This window comes from Camelus dromedarius, chromosome 35, assembly GCF_036321535.1.
Source record: "Camelus dromedarius isolate mCamDro1 chromosome 35, mCamDro1.pat, whole genome shotgun sequence".
Taxonomy (NCBI): Eukaryota; Metazoa; Chordata; class Mammalia; order Artiodactyla; family Camelidae; genus Camelus; species Camelus dromedarius.
This window is the reverse complement of record NC_087470.1, coordinates 16,755,689-16,774,368: the sequence shown is the minus strand read 5'-3', so window position 1 is coordinate 16,774,368 and position 18,680 is coordinate 16,755,689. Positions and strand designations below refer to the sequence as shown.

The 18,680-nt window shown below is 61.0% G+C and overlaps 1 protein-coding gene across 12 annotated transcripts in view; it reads right to left on the bottom strand.

Annotated features, from left to right (window-relative positions):
• Nucleotides 1–18,680, bottom strand: part of TNS3 (tensin 3) — a 150,864-nt gene that overhangs the window by 53,814 nt on the left and 78,370 nt on the right. For 11 of the 12 annotated variants that reach the window (XM_064482387.1, XM_064482388.1, XM_064482392.1 and 8 more), the window contains 6 exons: nt 16,064–16,176; nt 15,665–15,746; nt 14,535–14,610; nt 6,528–6,657; nt 6,173–6,238; nt 4,967–5,071 (listed from right to left, as the gene is read on the bottom strand). In XM_064482387.1, the coding sequence (XP_064338457.1) occupies nt 4,967–5,071; nt 6,173–6,238; nt 6,528–6,657; nt 14,535–14,610; nt 15,665–15,746; nt 16,064–16,176 (572 nt within the window). The remainder of the gene's footprint in view (nt 1–4,966; nt 5,072–6,172; nt 6,239–6,527; nt 6,658–14,534; nt 14,611–15,664; nt 15,747–16,063; nt 16,177–18,680) is intronic. The other variant, XM_064482382.1, reaches the window with a different exon arrangement.

Below are 18,680 nucleotides of genomic sequence, written 5' to 3'. Positions count from 1 at the left end.
TGACCGGTTCCTGCCTGTGCTCCCGCTGGCCCAGAGCCCGGGAATGAAAACGCCTCATGGTGTCCAGAAAATGACTGTTCTTAACTCAGCCTCACTAGCTGGGACAGATTATGGTGAGGAATTGCTTTTTCATGGAAATGTAAAGAAAAGATGGAATCTTTAAACCCTCTCGGAAAGTTCTCTATGTCACTGATTGTCTCTAGTGACCCAAACTGCCAGGTGTCAACTGTCCTGCACATCTGCACAGGGTGGCCCTCTGGCCCCGGACAGCCCCCGCCCCCAGCTCTCACCAGCTGGGACACTGTTTGAGCCCCATAGTCTGCCGTCTCTGCTTCTTCAGGGACTGATGACCCTGAGTGACCCCCGGGCCTTTGCACTGTCCGCAGCCTCAACACTCACCGGCCCCTGCTGGACCCGGGGGATCGTGGGGCCGTGCCCCGGCCCACAGGGCTCAGGGGGAGGGTGTCAGCCACGCCTTCACCCCCTCGGTGCACCTGGGGACCCTCAGCCTAGGGGTCAGAGACCGTTTCTCCCAGGCTTGCTGCTTTCAGTGACCAGCTGCAGGACCAGCGACAAACTGCCCACCTTTCAGTTCTGAGAACAGGCCCAGCGGCACTGGTCCAGCCCTGCAAGGTGCCCAGAAGCAGGCGGGCATCTCAGTGCCCACGGTCTCATGCACCGAGGGGTCCCGGCCTCTGAGGCACGGACGGGGCATCACCGACCAGGCAGCTGGAAGGGGTGTGGGCCCAGAGAGGAGGCTGTTCCAAGGGGTGAGCGGCCCTGCACGCCCTCTGACCAGGTGTGGAACTGCAGGTGGCTTTGGAAGTGTCCCGAGATGCCTCCTCCCTCGGGGGCCGAGGGGCTCACCTCACAACCACGGGAAACGCCTGGGCTTGGCCAGTGTCCCTCTTAGGGGAGACCCATCGTCTCACCAAGTCACTCACGCTGAGATCTCTCTCATTTTTTCCACTTGGACGTTTGCAAGTGTGGCGTTTGTAACCTCTTGGGAAACGAGGTTTGCTTTTATTTTTCTTGCAGCAGGAATCTGCCTCTGTGCTAATTACAGACTCCCCTGCACGTGGACTGACTCAGTTTCTATTCCCAAGAAAATCGAGACCTCGGAAGTGATGGCCACGCCAGGGCCTTTGAGCCTACGATCTTTAGTCCTGTTACAGCAGCAGAGACCGGGAGAGATGCAAAGTGCCTGCTCCTCGAACTTAGAGGCCAAACATGGTGCTGGACGGCCAGGAACCTCTGGACACCTCGACTCCCTTCCTCTGCTAGGGCCAAGTTCCAGAAACCACTCACTGATCCTGACTGGCCAGCTCACACCCTGAGACCCCCGGCCTGCCAGGGGGCAGATGGAAAGTGCTCCCTCCCTTGTAAATGTTTCCTAAAAACGAAGCAGGCTGGAAGTGCCTGGAGAAACCCAGACTAGAAAAACTAGGGCGAGAGTGGGGTTTTCCAGCCAGAAAGGGGGGGCGGCACCACCGGCATCACGGATTCCCGGCACCCTGGCTGGGGACACGGGCTGGAGGGCCACTGGGGTTCGCGGCGGGGCTGGGGCAGGCGTGTCCCCACCCCAGTGACCACGCCCGGACAGCCCACACAAACGGAACGCTGGCAGGGCCGCTCCCATGGGCGCCTGTCCTGCCCACCCAACGCCCACACTCGGGCCTCCCGTCAACAGCACTCCTAACTGAGCAAACACACTGAGCCATGGCCGGCCGGGGACATGGGGGTGCCCGGGGCTCACTCAGCAGCCAGCCGGCCAGCCGGCCACGGAGCGGCCACAGGCTTCTGGCCTCCACAGGCTCACTGACCTCCAAGGGCAGAAGCAGCCCCGACGCCCCTCACCTGCAAACTGTCTTCCCTGAGGCCACCTGACCTCCCCGCTGCCAGGTGAAAACTGCCCTCAGCTCACTGCGTGTCATCAGATGCCCTCTGCCCTCCCGGGGCACTGTCCTGCCCCTCTGGTCTCAAGGACACAGCCTAGCAGAAGTGTGTGCGCGCGTGCACACACACACACACACACACACACACGCATACACATGCACACAGGCTCCCTGCTTACCTTCCTTCCAACCAGCCCGGCAGCCCGTTCAGCCCACAACTGCTCGCCCCTCTCTTCCATGAAGGAAAGCCTTCCAGCCCAGAACGCAGCATCCCCGGAGCGGGGGCGTGTCCCCCCCTCCTCCAGGGACCTGGCCTCCCTCTCCAGTCTGGGCAGAAGGAGGACGATCCGCTAAGTGACGGACTTTGGTTCCACCAAAAAAGGCCAGGGCAATGTAAACAGGAGGGTGGGGCTCCCTGCAATCAGGTGGAGTGCAATCTGAACCCTGGAGGCGGAGGAGGAGGCGGGGCAAGGGCTTCCCTCCAGAGTGTCCCTCCCAGAGCGGAGAGGCTGACCGGAGGAGCCAGCGCCAGCCCATCGCTTGACCGACTCAATTCTAGCCTCACTTGGTTCTTCAGCACGTGAGCCAGGGTATGCCCTGCCCCGGCACCTGCTGGGGCTGTGGTCTGTGCAGCTGAGGGGGCTCCAGCCAGCGGCTGACCAGGTGCTCCGAGTCTTTAAATGCACAGAACACGCTGAGCAAACAGCAGAGCCCCCTCTGACGCCAGAACACGCCAGAACTTCACAGACGTCAGCACCCGTCAGGGACACGGGGCACAGCCAGCAGGTCAGCACGGCCCGCCCCCAGCCCCCATAATGGCCACCCATGCACAGGGCACGTTCGTGCCGCGGAGAAAGCGTCTTTTGCTGTGGGACACACTGCACTTCTTGGGCAGGGTCTACTCCGCCTGGTGCTGGGTGCAGGGGGCTGAGCGGCCCGCCTCCCCTCCAGGGAACCGGCCCACTTCACAAATAACAGTGCCACTGCGAGTAAGGGAGGGTCGGACTGACCACATCCATTTTCCTCCGAAGAGCTCATGTCGGAAGAAACGAGGTGGGGGGAGGGGCTAGCTTAGCGGTGCAGCGTGTGCTTAGCGAGCACCAGGTCCTGGGTTCAATCCCCAGCGCCTCCGTTAAGAAAAGACCCCTAATTACTTCTTCCTCCCAAAAAACAAAAAGAAAAAGAAACGAGATTAGAAACAGAACTCTGAACGACTGGGTTTGAGGACTGGGGTGCCAGAATGGGTAGGGTCCCCGCCTTCTGCAGGACGGAGTCCTCAAAGCTGACCCTTCCACCCCAAGGCTGACAGCCGTGCAGAAAACACCAGCTAAGGTGCCCACGATGAGGAAGGGACGAAATCGCGGCAGGCTGGTCTCTTCTCTCCACTTTCAGCTGTGTCAGAGGGAGCCTGTCCGCCTCGAGGCTCGTCTCCCGCCGCCCGGGGCTCGGGGGGCGCTTTCCTCCTGCGGCGGGGGCGTCACACATGCGCTGGGACCACCTCCAGGAGTCCACGGCCTCCGGGCGCTCGCCCTGGGAATGCTGCCCTGTCCCCGGGTCCCAGCGGCGAGGCCTGACCATGCCCTGTCCCCGGGTCCCAGCGGCGGGGCCCGACCACGCAGCCCACGCGGGCGGGCGGTGACAGCTGAGCTCCCCTGCAACGGCGGGGTCTGTGCGGTCGACGGGGGCCTCCAGCCTCCCAATGCTGCCCAGGGGTTTCTGTGCCCGGGCCTCCGCAGCTAACCCAGAGCAGACCTGGAGGTTCTCCCGCACGACCCTGCGGACGGGAGGCCTGCGGCACGTGGCGTGCGAGCCCCGGTGCGGGCCCGAAAGCACAGAGGAGGCACCCAGAAAGCACAAACTCATGAGGACGACGGGACAAGAGGCGGAAACTTCACAACGTGGGAGGGAAGACCAGCGGCGGCGGGGGACAGCGCGGGGTCAACACGCGCGCAGAGCGTCCCCGCGGCAGCAGTCACAACAGCCAGACGCGCGAACAACCCACGGGCCCAGGCGCTGCTGCGCGCGCGCGCGGACTCGGGGCGGGCCTGACCGCTCTGCGAACAGGGGCCAGAAGGGAAGAAAGAAGCGTCAGCACACGTGACCCCGCCCTCACAGCGTCACGCAGCGGGAGGGGCCTCGCGGAGGCCACGCCCCACGGCTTCATCCATGGAAACGCGGTGGGGGTGGGGGTTCCCGGGGGCTGGGGCGCCGCGGGCGGGAGTGACTGCCAGCGGGCTCAGAGTTTCACCTCCAGACGGTAGAAATATTCTGGTTTCTTAGACAGTGGTGCCACTCGCCTGGAGAGACCCGGCCCCGGGCCCTCCAAGAGACCTGAGAGTCACCGCTGCCCCGCCCCACCCAGGCCACCTTCCCTGCATCCGCCCCCGGGGTGCCTGCGTGGAGCCCTAGGGCCGCAGGACACCCAGCGTGACCCCGGGGACACCAGCCACGCGATCGACACCGCCGCCGGGCTGCATCCGACAAAGGGCAGAGACCCGGGTTTTAAAAGGAACGGGCGGGTGGTAACTGTCCCTCCAGGGACAAAGCGAAGGAACCCAAGCCGATGAGACGCTCCCAGCCGCACCTTGTACAAACACCTCCCTCTTTTCTCAGTCCCACTCCCTTACGCCCAAAGCCACACTTTGGAGCATTATTCGGCCACAAAAACAGAGACTAAGTGATGCACCCAGGACTCCAGTGTCAAGAACAGACAGAAACCAAGCCGACACGCCTCCTCCCCGGGGCCGCCCGACTGCAGGAAGGCTGCAGGTGCTCAGGCGCCACGCCTCGCATCCCTGCCCACCATCGGGGAGGGAGGGAGAGGGCATAAGACAGCGCCCGGAAACCGCAGGCGTACAACAGCGGGCGGGGTGAGGCCTTCACTCACTGGGCACCGCCCGTTGCAGATGATTCAAAGCCGGACCCTAAACTCCCCAAGCCCGGTTCTCGCCGGCGCCTTCAGACTCACAAAGGGAGGGTCCTGTCCCCCGAGCAGATGGCAGGGACGTCTCTGGTCTGCACGTGAGCAGGCGGCTGTCCCTGGTAACCCTGACCCCGGTCACAGCACCCACCTTCCCCGTCTGCAGTCAGGTTCTCGTAGGAGTCCCAGCGGATCAGCGGGTCTGCGGTGTTGAAGTCCACGATCACCCCGTGGTCGTTCTGCAAATGCTCACACCCTGCGGGGGGAGGGGGTACAGGCTTAACACCGCGAGCTGGCACCTCTGGGTGTCCGCCGGTACCGAGGCAGAGTGTGGCCGGATTGGCGTGTGCGAGCCCAGCCCCCAGGCCCACACCCTCCCCCGCCGGCCTGTTGGAGGGGCCGGTGCCGTCTGGGGTGAACTGAACAAGAGTGAAGTGACTGGCAGACAGGAATGGGGGGAATCGCTCCTCCGTCCATCCTGTGCTGGGCTCTGGGCTCAGGGTGCTGCTTCCGCACCACAGGACCATCCCACCGCTCCGCCGACCCGGACCCAGAGGACCGGCTCCGGGCGCAGGACGGGAGGGGCAGGCTTGGCCCAGGCTCCGGGCACCCGGATCCACATGCCTCTCTTCCGTCACTCTGGGGACGCCAAGGCCATTCTGACCCACAGCCTTGCCCTCAACTGTTCACGCCTAACTCTGCAGCACTGAGCAGGGAACCACGGTGATTCCTCAGACACTGAATTCAAACATGCGGGTCTCCGTGATGGAGACGAACCACCGCCCTGATGACAAAGGGCCGGGTTTCCCTTTCCGTGTATGTTTAGAAGGAAGGAGAGTCTATTCTGCATGTGACTACCCGCAGTCCGTGTACTTCCAATCCTCTTTAAAAACACTTGTTTGTTTGTTGAGGGAAGACGTAAACAGGGCCCCAGTCCTGAGGTTCTGGGATCTTCCTTGGGCAAGTCACGCCTCCCTGGGGTCATACTGTCCCACCTGGGCCCAGCTGTCTCTGAGCCAACCCCTCCCACTGTCTAACATCCTACTTTTCTTTAATTTATACTTTTTTTTATCTTCTTTGGGAGAGGAAAGGTAATTAGGTTTCTTTATTTATTTTAGAGGAGGTACTGGGACCTCGTGCATGCTAAGCACACGCTCTACCACTGAGCAACACCCAACCTCTAAAAAATGTATTATAAATATTTCCAACAACATTGTAAAATGATTATAAATCAATAAAAAGTGTTTAAATAAATATTTCCACATGCTGAAAAGTAGGAGGCTACACAGAGACTCCAATGACCGCACGGCGGGAGCCGGCCAGCATCCTGCCCCGGCAGCCTCCCGCCTCTACGCACCTTGAATCTTCTCCGGAGTGGCTGAGAAGACCAACTCAACCTTCCCGTCATCGGGAAAACGGTCATCTGAAAAAGAAATCCTATTTCAGCATGTCTGGAACAATAAGCCCCAAAAACCTTGGGTGAACTCTGATGTCACAGGCCAGCCGGGGCAGCACCACCCCCACGTCCGCAGCAGTGCGCCCACGGCCGAGAAGGTGCCGGTAGCTTCACTGTGCAAGAGTTTTTTCCTTGCTGGATCAATCAGTCTTTTGTGGGACTGGATAACTTAACAATGGGCTAATTTACAGAGGTGGGGAGGGAGGCACAAGGTGGTGGCAGGGGACGTCTGCACACACGTGGTGGGGGGCCTCACCTTTGCAGGCGTTGTCCAGGTCCTCCTTTCCAAACACGAGGCCGTAGCCCTGAACGGCGCCCGTGTGGAACTGCAGGCGGAAGACGACGTCGCGGGTGGCCGAGCGGTATCTCTTGTGGTAGCACTTCACCTGGAAACAAGGGCACGCTGTGGACACTGAACCACGGACGACACTGGACCATGGATGAGACTTGACCATGGACAACACCAGACCATGGACGACACCGGGACCACGGACAACACCCAGACCACAGACAGCACTAGGACCACGGATGACACTGGACCACAGACGACACTGGATCACAGATGACACCAGACCACAGGTGACACTCGAGGGGTGCACAGGCAGAGCACTGCAGGAGGGCCCGGGGAGTGCCCCGCCCCCGAGTCAGGCTGCTGGCATCACCGTCCCAGGTGTGGGTCCCTCTGCAGGACGCCGAGCTGTCCCAGCAGGGCAGGAACCCCGCGGCCCTGCGAACTCAGGTGCACTGCACCTCTAACTCTGAGAGACATCCACAGAACGAAATTCCGTGGCCTCTTTTTCCTAGTTTGACCTGAACTCTCCGTGCTTCACCTAAAGCCTCCCTGTCCTCGGGGAAGAAGCTGCTGGTCAGGACCTCCTGTAACGTGCTCGATGCTTCTCTGCAGGTTGTAATTCACACAGAGACGGAGACGCGGGGTGGAGGGGAGGGGAGAGAGGCCTGGCTCTTAAATTCCAGTGCCGGGCTGTCCAGGCGTCCTCGGTGGTCATTTGAGACCAGCCTCCAGAAGCACCAGGGATGTGATTTGACCTCGGGCTGTTTGTGGCAGCCCAGGGTCCCGGGGTGCAGCTCAGGCCTCTGGGGTGACCGCACTGACGCACAGGGTGGAGGCACCCCTCTAGGCACCTGGTACCACCAGGGGAGGGCGGGCAGGGGAGGAGCCCTGAGCATCACTTCCCACCCCAACCTGGGCGGCGCTGGCCACGGGGAGGGCTGGAAGGCCACAGAGGGGCAGCGTGCTGCAGAGAGGGGACCCCTCTTCCCTTCCACAGCAGGGCAGGGGCTCCTCTCTAGGGCCCCCAAGGGTATGTGGCCAGAAGCAGCCTGGATTCTGCTCTCAAATGCACAGAATGGAGGGGACACTCCCTTCACCCCACGTGCCCAGCAGAAGGAGCACCTGGAGGCTTCAGGGCCCTGCCCAGCCATCTGGAACCGGCCAACAAGAATTCTGCAGAAACGAGGGGGGAATAGCTCAGTGGAAGAGTACCTGCCTAGCATGCACAAGGTTCTGGGTTCAATCCCCAATACTTCCACTTAAAAAATAAGTAAATAAATAAACCCAGTTGCCCCTTCCCCTTAAAAAAAAAAAAAAGCACTCTTAAAAAAAAAAAAAAGAATTCTGCAGAAACGTGAAAACTTCAACTTGCTTGCCAACAGCAGATGGCTCACCGGCCACACGTCCTCCGGCCCCTCAGCAGGGTCGGATCAGAGGCTGACCTCTCAGCTTCTTTCCAGAATGTGCTGCCTGCCCCTCACCACACCGGGGCCCACGTCCTGCACTGACCACTCGGCCAAGGCCCCCACAGGGGAGACCCCACAGGAGGGTGGTCCCCCATGAGCCCGTGTCCACGGGCTGAAGCGACCCACCCGCCCTCTCCTCGTGGTGCCTTGGAAGTGAGTGTGAGAGCGGGGATGAGCTGGACAAAAGGAAAGAGGGGTTCAGAGATGCCCCAGTCTGGGCACTCAAGTCTTTATAAACACTGAGGTGCGGCCCAGCTGCCCAAAACATGGCCTCCAGGCGCTGACCTACCCTAAGCGGGCAGCCCCAGGCCAGGCCAGCCGGCAGATCGCATCCCGGACCGCCAGCAGCGGGCCAGTGTCCGTGGGCAGGTGGAGCCCGGGGGACCCGGGGCCGGGCACCTCCCCGGGCCCAGTGAGACTTGGGTGTCTGAAGACACTTAGTTTTTCCAGGGACAAGAAGGGCTCGGGGGGAGGGAGGGGGAGCCTCCCAAGAACAGCCCCCTCCTGAGACCTGAGCACCCCCCAAAGCCCTCCCACTGTTTCATGGTGGATGGACCTCCCTCCCCGCTGCTCAGGGTGGACCCCCCACCTGTCCCGCTCCTGGGCACCTCAGGAATGACCCCGGCTGTCTCCCGAAGGCACAGAAGACCACGGGCGTCTCCCTCATTCGGGGTCTGGGCGGCTCTGACCGGACAGGGGATGGACCCACCCCACAGGAGCCCTGCCTGGGGGCCTCCGCAGAGCTGGACTGATCACCATCCACGACGGCCAACCTCGGTGGCGTCGGTGACGAGAGACCAGAATCACCTGTCTACATGCCACGGGAGAACCGCTGAAGATATCAAGTGTTGGTGACGTTGCATAAAGATTCGAGCCACCGAGGTCTGCCATTTACCCCTCATCCATCTACGTTAGCAGTTTTATTTACCTAGGTCTCCCCAGCGAGTCTCTAGGACACGGCAATCCTTGGCCTTCAGATTTTAGACTATCTGCATTTGAAAGGACACTCACAAGAGCCAGGGCTCAACTTTGCATGAGGGGAAAACAGTGAAACACTGGGGAAACAGAGGGAAAAACTGAAACAGTGAGTGGGGCACCAAAGGCCATCGGCTGTCACAGGCCATCCTCCAAAGCCCACAGCAGAGACACACGGTGTGGGCGGGGCGGGCCTGGGGCTCGGGGAACACCCTTACTTTCTCTGACGACACGATTTTCTCTGTATTAAATTGACAGCCTTGCGAATTTGTGACAAGGATCAAATCAGCACCGTGTAGGAACACAGTATGTGAATCCAAACATTCGCTGTATCTGCTGCGTTTTATGCACTTGTTACCAATGGCCCTGAGAGAAACATTCTCCAACAATCTGGAGCCTAAAGACTGACACATTTTAATTTTTTTAATTTAAAAAATTAAAAAAAAATTAAAAGACGGATATACTACCAGACCTGCTTAATCCTGAGGCGGCACTGGCGTGTTTTTATTTCAAAGTTTCCACCTACAGGAGGAAAAGCACCTTGGACGAAGGGGTATTTTCCCCGCATGCAAAATTGAGACCCAGCTCTTGGAATTGTCGTTTCAAATGCAAATATTCTAAAATCTGAAGGCCAAGGGTTGATGTGTTCTAGAAATTCCAAACCAGAGGACGCGGTCCCGGAGCACCTGCCTCAGGGTCAGAGGTCGGCCCTCTGGGGTCCCAGCCCGGTCAGTGGAGGCCCCTCTTCAGTTCCATCCTCCCTCAGTCATCGAAGCTGCCATGTGCCCCCTCCAGGAAGAGGGTCACCTGTTTCCACCCACTTTGCTGGTGGCCCCGGTGGCCATCTAGACGGCCCCAAGGAACATGTGTCCTCAAAGACGCAGCCACAGCCACACACCCTAAGGTTTCACAAGCCTGTCGGCTGCCCTGGTGAGTCAGAGTGCCTGCGTTCGCCAGGGCCAGCGTGCTTTCACTCAGATGGAGGCCACAGTGATGTCAGAGGGTGGCAGGGCCCCGCGGCCCAGCGGGGGAGAAAGACGCCTGACAGCGCGTACTCGCAGGGCGATACACAGACAGACACACGACCGCCTCCGACAACAGCCCCCGCGGGAGCAAGTCCGGGGACCCCGGGTGCGTCCTCTGCCCGGACGTCACCCAAGTGCCCTGAGTAGGCAGCAGGAGCTACGCAGGCTGGTCGCTGGGGCCGGGTCGGGGCCGCCACCACAGCGGCGGGATTCAGCGGCCACGGGGTTTGCACCAGCAGAGACAGCAAGACAAGGCACGCGGCTGAGAAAGTGTTTACCAGCCCTCAGGGCCTGGACCGCAGCCAGGCTCCCGGCGGCCGCGCCCACGCGGATTCCTCAGCGAGGTTGCATACCGACACGCCGGCCGCCCCCGACGGCAGCGAGTCTGCTCAGCACCCGAGGGGGTGGCCTCGAAAATCTGGCCCTCGGGCAAGCACAGTGCAAAGACGGGGAGGTGGGGTGGGGGTGTGCAGAGGGAGGGAGGGACAGCCCTCCAGCCAGCCCCCCAGGGGAAGGGAGGAAGGACGGAGCCCTCCACCTTCCCACACGGGGTTCCCAACCCGCCAGAGCGGACGAGGCCTTACCCCTCGGAACTCGACCCCCGAGACCCGAGTTAACCAGTCTCGACACAGAATCCCAGGGGCGGGAAGTGGGCGGCCCTGTAAGCAGAGGAGATGAGCCCACAGACCCCGTGAGGATGTGGGGAGGAGACGGCACCTGTGACAAGGATGCATTCACCAAACTCCAGGAGGGAAAAATCCGAGGACGATGTCGTCTCAGAACGGTGGCCGGGGCCGCCAGCCGGCCCGGGGAGCCCCTCCTGCCGTCCAGAGCCCAGCACACACCAGACAGACAGCCTGGCCGAGCCCTCAGCCCCTGCGGTGGGAACCCAGACACGCATTCCCTGCAACTAGGAGTCCGTCCAAGTCCCAGCCTCTGCCAGGTTCTCGCTGAGAGATGAAAACGCCTGTGTATTTGAACCTTTACACAGAAAAGGCCCTGAAGCGTCCCCTCCCCCGACACAGCTTCTTCCACTCGAGGGCTGTCCGCTGGGTCCACAGAGGAGGACGCCAGGCGCTAACTGGCCAGAATGCAGGACCAGGAAACCAGAGTTCACCCGAGCTGGGAGAGGCTGGGAGGAGACGCTCTGCCACCGCGAGGGACATTCCGGGCACCTGCCCTTCCCGTGCGGTTTCTCGGGCTGTCTTCAGGTGGAGCCGACAGCCCTGGGGTTTCGAGCAAGGAGCCCACGGACTGCGCTCTGGGTGTGGCCGCACCGACACGAGGGGCCGGTCCCCGAGTGCCTCTTCCTCCCCAGGCCGGGATCACCGCTCCCACCGTGACCCTCCCGCCGCGACCCTCCCGTGTGTCTCTGTGCACAGGTGAGCACGCACGAGGATCCGCCAGCCCGTCCCACTCTACAGCTGGAGTCTAAACTCGCGGGAGTGGGGGCTGCGTGTGACTCACCCTCTCGTCCTCCACGAATGAACAAACGGTCAGGTCACAGCCCGGGGCGGGGGGAGGGGGGAACAATGAGCCCGATTTCACTGCTGATCTCACTAGGGCAGGTTTACTTGACGGACACAAGTATTAGGAACTGAATTCTGTCCCCCCCAAATTCATACACTGAAGTCCTAAAGGCGATTAACATAAAATGAGGTCGTATTGGGGTGGGGCAACCCCATGGGACTGGTGTCCTTGTAAGCAGAGATGACACAGACACGCAGAGGGAGACCCCGTGAGGACTCGGGGAGGAGACGGCGTCTGCAGGAGACACCAGCCCTGCCGACACCTTGCTCTCGGGCTCCAGCCTCCAGGACGGGGAGAGGATGATCACAGGTTGTCTGAGCCCCCAGGCAGCGGGACTTTGTCCTGGGAGTGCAGGGAACACCAACACGGGAGGTCACAGCTACCCGGAGGCCTCCTCGATCAGTAAACCAAACCTCCTTTCTACAAACGGCACAAGGGGAACCCACCCTGTGTGATGGAAAAGTACTCCTTTCCAGCTGTAACTCACATCCTCCTCCTCCCATCTGATAACGCTGCAAAAATAAGTGCAGAGTGTGCAAAAGTGAACAGTAAACACAGGAAGTACAAAGCAAGTCATAATGCGCTCCCAAAATTCTCTGCGTTGGGAGTGCACAGAGGTGCGGGAGGGGCTGGCCTACGGGGGGGCTGTGTGCCGGTAAGGGTCTGGGAGACCCTATCTGCCTGCCGGCATCTCTCCCAGGAACAGAAAACCACGGAGAAGATGTCTTCATGTTGGAAACATTCCCCCAGGAGGCTCCCGAGCCCTCGAGCTGCCGGGGTGCCCGCACCTCGACTTGCACTGTGTGCGGATGGGCCTGGACACGCGTCCCTAAAGCAGCACCACGGCTGGTCCCCTGGGGAAGCCGGCGGCCCGCAGTGCTCGTGGGCTGTGGGCCTGCCCGGGGACTCTGGCCGGGGGTGGGCTCTGGATTATCAGGTGGGGACGGGGCCCCGGGCGGAGCACCCCGTCAGCTCACCACAGGGCTGGGCGGCGTTTAGACCGGTGGGTTGGGGCTTCCTGGGGTCGGGGGTCTCCCGGGGTGAAGGCCCCCAGGCCGAGCCGCAGCAGGCCCACGGTCACACTGAGAGGCCTTCGCCCCGCCAGCTGCGCTGACCCATCGCGTCCTCACGAACCCCCATGTGGTTCCCATGCAGCAGGGGGGCTCGGGTCTGGACAGTGACCCATCCGAGGCTACCCAGTCCCTTTAAGCTGCAGACCTGGCGGAAGCCCTGTCCCGGCCAAATCCGCTGCGGCTGGAGCGTGCCTTCAGTCAGAGACCAAGGGCTTTCTCCCCTGACCTCACTGCGCCTCCAACTCAGTCCTGCGGCGGGGACCCTCGGGTGTAGCTCAGTGCATCGTCAGGACACGGGAAAGAGCTTCGGTAACACCACGCTTCCCAGAAGCAAGCTGCAAAAGCCCTGAACCACCCGGCTTCAGTCTCGCAGGACAGCCATCCCCCACAGTGGCACCCTCAGGGTCGGAGCTGCGCCTTTCACACCCCGCCCAGCGCCTTGCGCCCGGCCCGAGGGCACGTCCTCCTGGAGCCCCTGGCCCGCCAGCCTTGTCTGGCAGGACCATCTCTGCGGGGCTCTCCGGATCCCCTCCTGGAGATGACCACTCCCCAGGCTCCTCCAGGACAAAGACGTCCCCCTACCCCCCCAGTGCCAGGGCCCCATGCAGACACTCAGAAAGCTACCAACATTCAGAAAGGGCTGCTGGACAAATGAATTAGTGGGAAGGAAGGAAGGGGAGAGGGAGGGACGGAGGCAGGGCCAGTGAGCCCCCAACGGGCCCTTGGCTGACAACCTCCCCCTGCCTGGGGAGGATCTGCAGCCACCAGCCCACAGTCAGGCGCTCCTTCTGGGAGAGGAGCCCCACGACCTGGTGTGGGAGTCACCCGCCACGTCCCGGGCTTTTGGCCACCTCCCTCGGGCCATCACAAAGGGACTTGGGCCCTTTGTGGGTCCACAGACCCACCATAGACCCCGGCGAGCCCCCAGCCTGGAGATGCTGGCGGCAGGCTCTCCCCCAGGCCACAGGCTGGAGGCAAGGCCTGGAGCCAGCGGCTGGGTGCCCATCACAACAGCAGCCTCGCTGTTCTCTCTCGGCCTCTCTGGGTCTCCTGGCCTCCTTCTGGCTGGAGGACTAGAGCCGGGGCCCAGAGCCGGGGGGCAGACTACTAATGATGAATGAACACTTTCCATCTGCATCTACACCTGGGAGGCCTGGGTCACGTAAAGACGGGCATTACGGTCGGGAAGTGGGAACCCGGAAAGAGCAGTGGCTGGGTTAGGACTTGAACTTTAAGGATGTACATTGCAAGTGGCCCTGTTTACTCCCTTTGTTAAAAAGGCTGTACTCACTCTGTAAAGAAGGTCATTTGCCTCATTTTTTTTTAGAGTCCACATATAAGTGTATCATAGGGTATCTGTCTTTCTCTGTCTGACCAACTTCACTTAGTATATAACCTCTAGGTCCATCCATGTTGCTGCAAAAGGTATTATTTCTTTTTCATGGCTGAATAATATTCCACTGCAAAAGCAGGAACCGACTCACAGACACAAAACAAACTTATGGTCACCAAAGGGGGAAGGGGGTTGGGATACATTAGGAGCTTGGAATTTGCAAGTACAAATTACTGGATATAAAACAGATTAACAACAAGGTCCTACTGTACAGCATAGGGAACTATACTTATTTTCTTATAATAAATTATAACGAAGAAGAATCTGAAAAGGAACGTGTATGTGTAACTGAATCGCTATACTGTACACCAGAAACTAACACTGTGAATCAACTATATTCAATTTAAAAAAAAAGCAAACAAAAACCTGCACAGCTTTACTCAAAAAGTCAACCAACTGCCTAAAGAGAAAGGCTTGCTTCTCACCCTTCCTGTGGGTTTTCTCTGGGTGGGGGGATGGCGGGGGCCTTTGGGGTGTGATGTGGGAGAGCAGGGCAGGGGACCACTCACCATGACGTCCCCCTTCAGGAGCTGGGCCGGCTCCACGGAGATGCAGACCCTGCCTTGGTTTTCTGGGCCAACGTTGCTTCGGAACAAACAAGAAGGTTCGTTGTCACAGGGTTCGTGATTTAGTGGGAAGAATGCATTCTGAGAACAGCAGCCCCATGATGGACGTCACACAAGGTACCCTGCTCCGCCCAGGAACCCAAATCCTTAGACTCTCCCCTGCGGAAATGGGTCCAAAAGGTGCAAAAAAACCATGGGGCCGGCAAGGTCCTGGGGGCAACACCAGAGACCCCAGGCAGTGTGGAGCCCGGGGGTGCTCACGCCCCGCTTCTGTAAGAAGCTAAGAGTGTGACCACCCGCGTGTCACCAACGGCCCGGTCCAACGGGAGTCCAGACACGTGGTAACAGCTCCTTCCGAGCAATGAGAAGCCTTTTTTTCACCTTTGTTCATTTTCCATCAATGTGCATAAAATGCTCATCCAAACAGAACAAACCCAATCAAAAAGATCTAGAAACTCATACACATTCTGGAAATGTGTGCCTGCCCTTTGTCTAAACGCAAAAGGGAGAGAGAGGCAAACCGTGGTCGGCCCCCAAACGAGACCCGTATCCGATTCCTTCCATGCAGCGCGGGGCCCCTCAGCCCCACTCCGTTCCCAGCGTCCGGGCCCCTGGATGGAGCCAACGGCGGCTGTGACAGCAGCAAGACGCCTGCCGGAGGGATGGCGGGGTCCCCCACCTCGGCTTCCCGGGCGGCTTCCCGGGGGTCCATCCGGGCTCTGCCGCAGCACCCGCCCCTCCCCAACTGGGCCCCTCCCTCCCCAGCTCTGCAGTGGGACCCCTACCCCGCCCCAGGCAAGCCCCTCCCCTGCTCTGCAGACGGACCCCGCCCCGCCCCTCCCGGCCGGGCCCCTCCCCCGCCCTGCAGTGGGACCCCCGCCCCCCCCACCCCGCTCCTGGCCAGGCCCCTCCCCCGCTCTGCAGAGGGACCCCTGCCCCGCCCCTCCCGGCCAGGCCCCTCCCCCTACTCTGCAGGGGGACCCCAGCCCCCCACCCCACCACCCCCCCACCCCCCGCTCCCGGCCGGGCCCCTCCCCCGCCCTGCAGTGCCCCCACGCAGGCAGCACACTCACTAGATCCCCGACGTGTACACCGGCTGCATGGCCTGGTAGAGCTTCAGAAAGGGCCGGCAGGCTGAAAGACACGCAGAGTGCTCTGTAAAGACGCGAAGCCAACAGGCGAACTGCAGTCTGACGGACGGATGCATGGACAGAGGGGAGCCGGGGCCTGCCCTCGGGGTCTGGGGCAGCAGCGCTGGAGTCGCCCACAGCGAGGGACACCGCGCTCCCGGGGCAGGTCCCGCTCCCCTCACCGGCCACCGGTGCCCCTGATAGGCAAGTCGGCCCTGCCGCACCCCGGCAGCTTTGTGTGGTCAGGGGCCAGGGGGACTGAGGACCGGCCCCGGCGTGGGCGTCTCAGGAGGGAACTGGGAGGCAGGGCCGGCACCCGGAAGCAGGTGTGGAGACACTCACCTCCGCCCGTGTCGAAGTTCGGGGTCCCGTGCAGGATGACGAAATGCAGGAACAGGGGCGACGCGTTCATCTTCACCGTTCCCGACAGGAGCCCGCTGAGAAACTGAACGTACCTGCGGAGGGCAGCGGCTTAGAGCGCCCACGAGGTCCCTCCCGCCCCCACGCCCTAGGGGGGCCCCCCGGGGAGGAGGGAGGAGCCCTGGGAGAGACCCCGATGTGACTGCTCACAGCCATGAGGGGTCCCAGCACCCCAGGCTCTGGTCCCCGCCCTGGAGCGCAAACCAGGCCCAAGACCCCGTTGAGAACCTCCGGGCCCCCACGCTGACATGGCCCACGACCTGGACACAGAACCCTGGGCACCGCCTGCTCTGCACCCTAAGCACCGGGCACCACCTCTGTCCACGGAACCCCAGGCCGGGCGAGGCCAGGGCACGGCGCGGTCACGGTCCGCAGGCCGGGAGACGGGACAGCAGGAGCCCTGCGGTCCCATCACGTGTTCTCTGAACCAGCTCACAGCTCTGAAGGCGGCAAAGTCACCCGGCCCATCTCTCATCCTGCTCTCCCTGGGAAACCCAAGGCACGGGGGTCCGCACTCCGTGCCACATCTGACGGTGAGGGCCCCCACCTGAGCTCCTGCACTGCCCTCCTGCCCTCTGCCTTCTCCTCCTCCGTGCCCGCCCTCCCCACGGCCTGTCTCACCCTGCTCTCTGAAGACCCCGCTGGCCGACAGCCCTGTGGGTGCACCTGGCGGTCCAGAGAGACCCTACCCGAGGAGTGCTTCCCCCTTGCTCCTCCCGGGACACGAGGTGCTGGCTGTGACCCCAGGTGGGCGCAGACCTGCCGGGATCTCACACACAGCCTGGCCTCGGCCCCTCCCTCCCCCTGCAGCGCCTGACTCCAGAGCAAACCAAAAGCCCACGGTACGCAGCACCTCCGTGCACCTCGGAACCCCGACGCTGACACGGAACCCCCCAGGCACAGGGAGGAGGCGCCCGCTGACTCACGGGCTCCTCCACGTCCCCCCCACCCCGTCCACTCCCCCTGGAGCCAGGGACCCCCGCCCCATGACTGGGACCCCTGCCAGGCTCAGTGTACTTATGCTAAGAAACTTGTCTGCTTATTTCACTCAGCATACTGTCCACCCACGTTGTCACAGGTGGCACATTTTCATCCGTTTGTTATGGCTGGGTCCTCTTCCATGTGTGTACTCCATGTCTTCCTCGTCCACTCGTCCCCGGAGCGACACCTGGGTGCTCCGACATCTCGGCTGCTGTGGACGATGCTGCAGTGAACAGGGGGTGCAGGCGTCTCTTCAAGGTCCTGCTTTCATTCCTTCAGGTGTACAGCCGGGAGTGGGGTTGCCGGGTCACACGGCAGTTCTGTTTTTAATTTGTTGAGAACGCTCCAACACCGTCACCCACAGTGGCTGCACCAGTTTAGACCCCCACCCACAGTGCACGAGGGTCCCTTCCCGCCACGTCCCCGCCAACACTCGTTTTCTCATCCTTTCGATGACGGCCGTCTGACTGGTGGGAGGTAGCGTCTCCTCACAGTGTGTCAGTCATATATATGGAATCTTAAAAAGCCAAACTTTAAAAAACAAAAAGGAAATGGTGGCCCCCAGGGCCTGGGGGCTTGGGGACAGGACGGGTTTGAGGGTACAGACCTGCGCGGAGGAGGAGTGAGCCCTGGAGATCTCATCACAGGACGGGAATGCATCACACTGACACGTGTACGCCTTAAACTTACACAACGCCACGTGCCGGGCACACTCACGTTTTTTAAAAGTATCTGATGGACCCCGGCAATTCAGAGGCAGTCTGTTATCTCAAGCGGCTGAATTTGCAGGCAAAGCAAACGGAACAAGAAGGAAATTTCTAGCAAACTATGAAAACAGAAGTTTAAAAACCCTACTTAACAAGGAGGGTAGAACTCAGGGGTACAGCACATGCCTAGCACGCACGAGCCCTGGGTTCGATCCCCAGTGCCACCTCTAAAGATAAAGTAATAACCTAATTACCTCCTCCCGCCCCCAAAAAAGACAAAAAAAACCCTACCTATAATCTATTCTTTTAGAAAAAACGTTAGAACATTGGCTTCAGCTTGGGTGTCCTTCACAGTGTTTCCACTTTCCGGGTGGCACATGCCCCTCTTTCCTTTCGGAAACCTCACCGTGGGATGGCGAGGTTGGATGGAAGCCCTGGGCAGTGGGCGGCCCTGTGGCCAGGCCGTGGCTGCAGGGATGGACCACCAGGTGGCTCCACTTGGCTTCTTGTCCCACCTTCTAGCCGGACAGCAGGTGTCTTCATCCTCCTGTGCAGACTCAGGGACACAGATGTCTCCATCATCAGGTCCCGTCCACCTGCTTATCACCCAGTGTACACCTCGCAGTTTGCAGGCCCTGCAGCTCCCTGGTCTTGAGCACAAGAGAAGGGACCACGGACGTGGTCATTGCCGGCTCCAGAAAGAGGTCCTCCTCCCTGCAGTGCTGGGCAGCCCTGGTCACAACCCTTGACCCCTCGGCCTCCTCATGGCCCAGCCAGTGTGTCTCCTCTGTGGGCGCCTGGACGCTCGCTCCGCCCGCACTGGTCACTCCGGACAAGGCGGCCCTTCACTC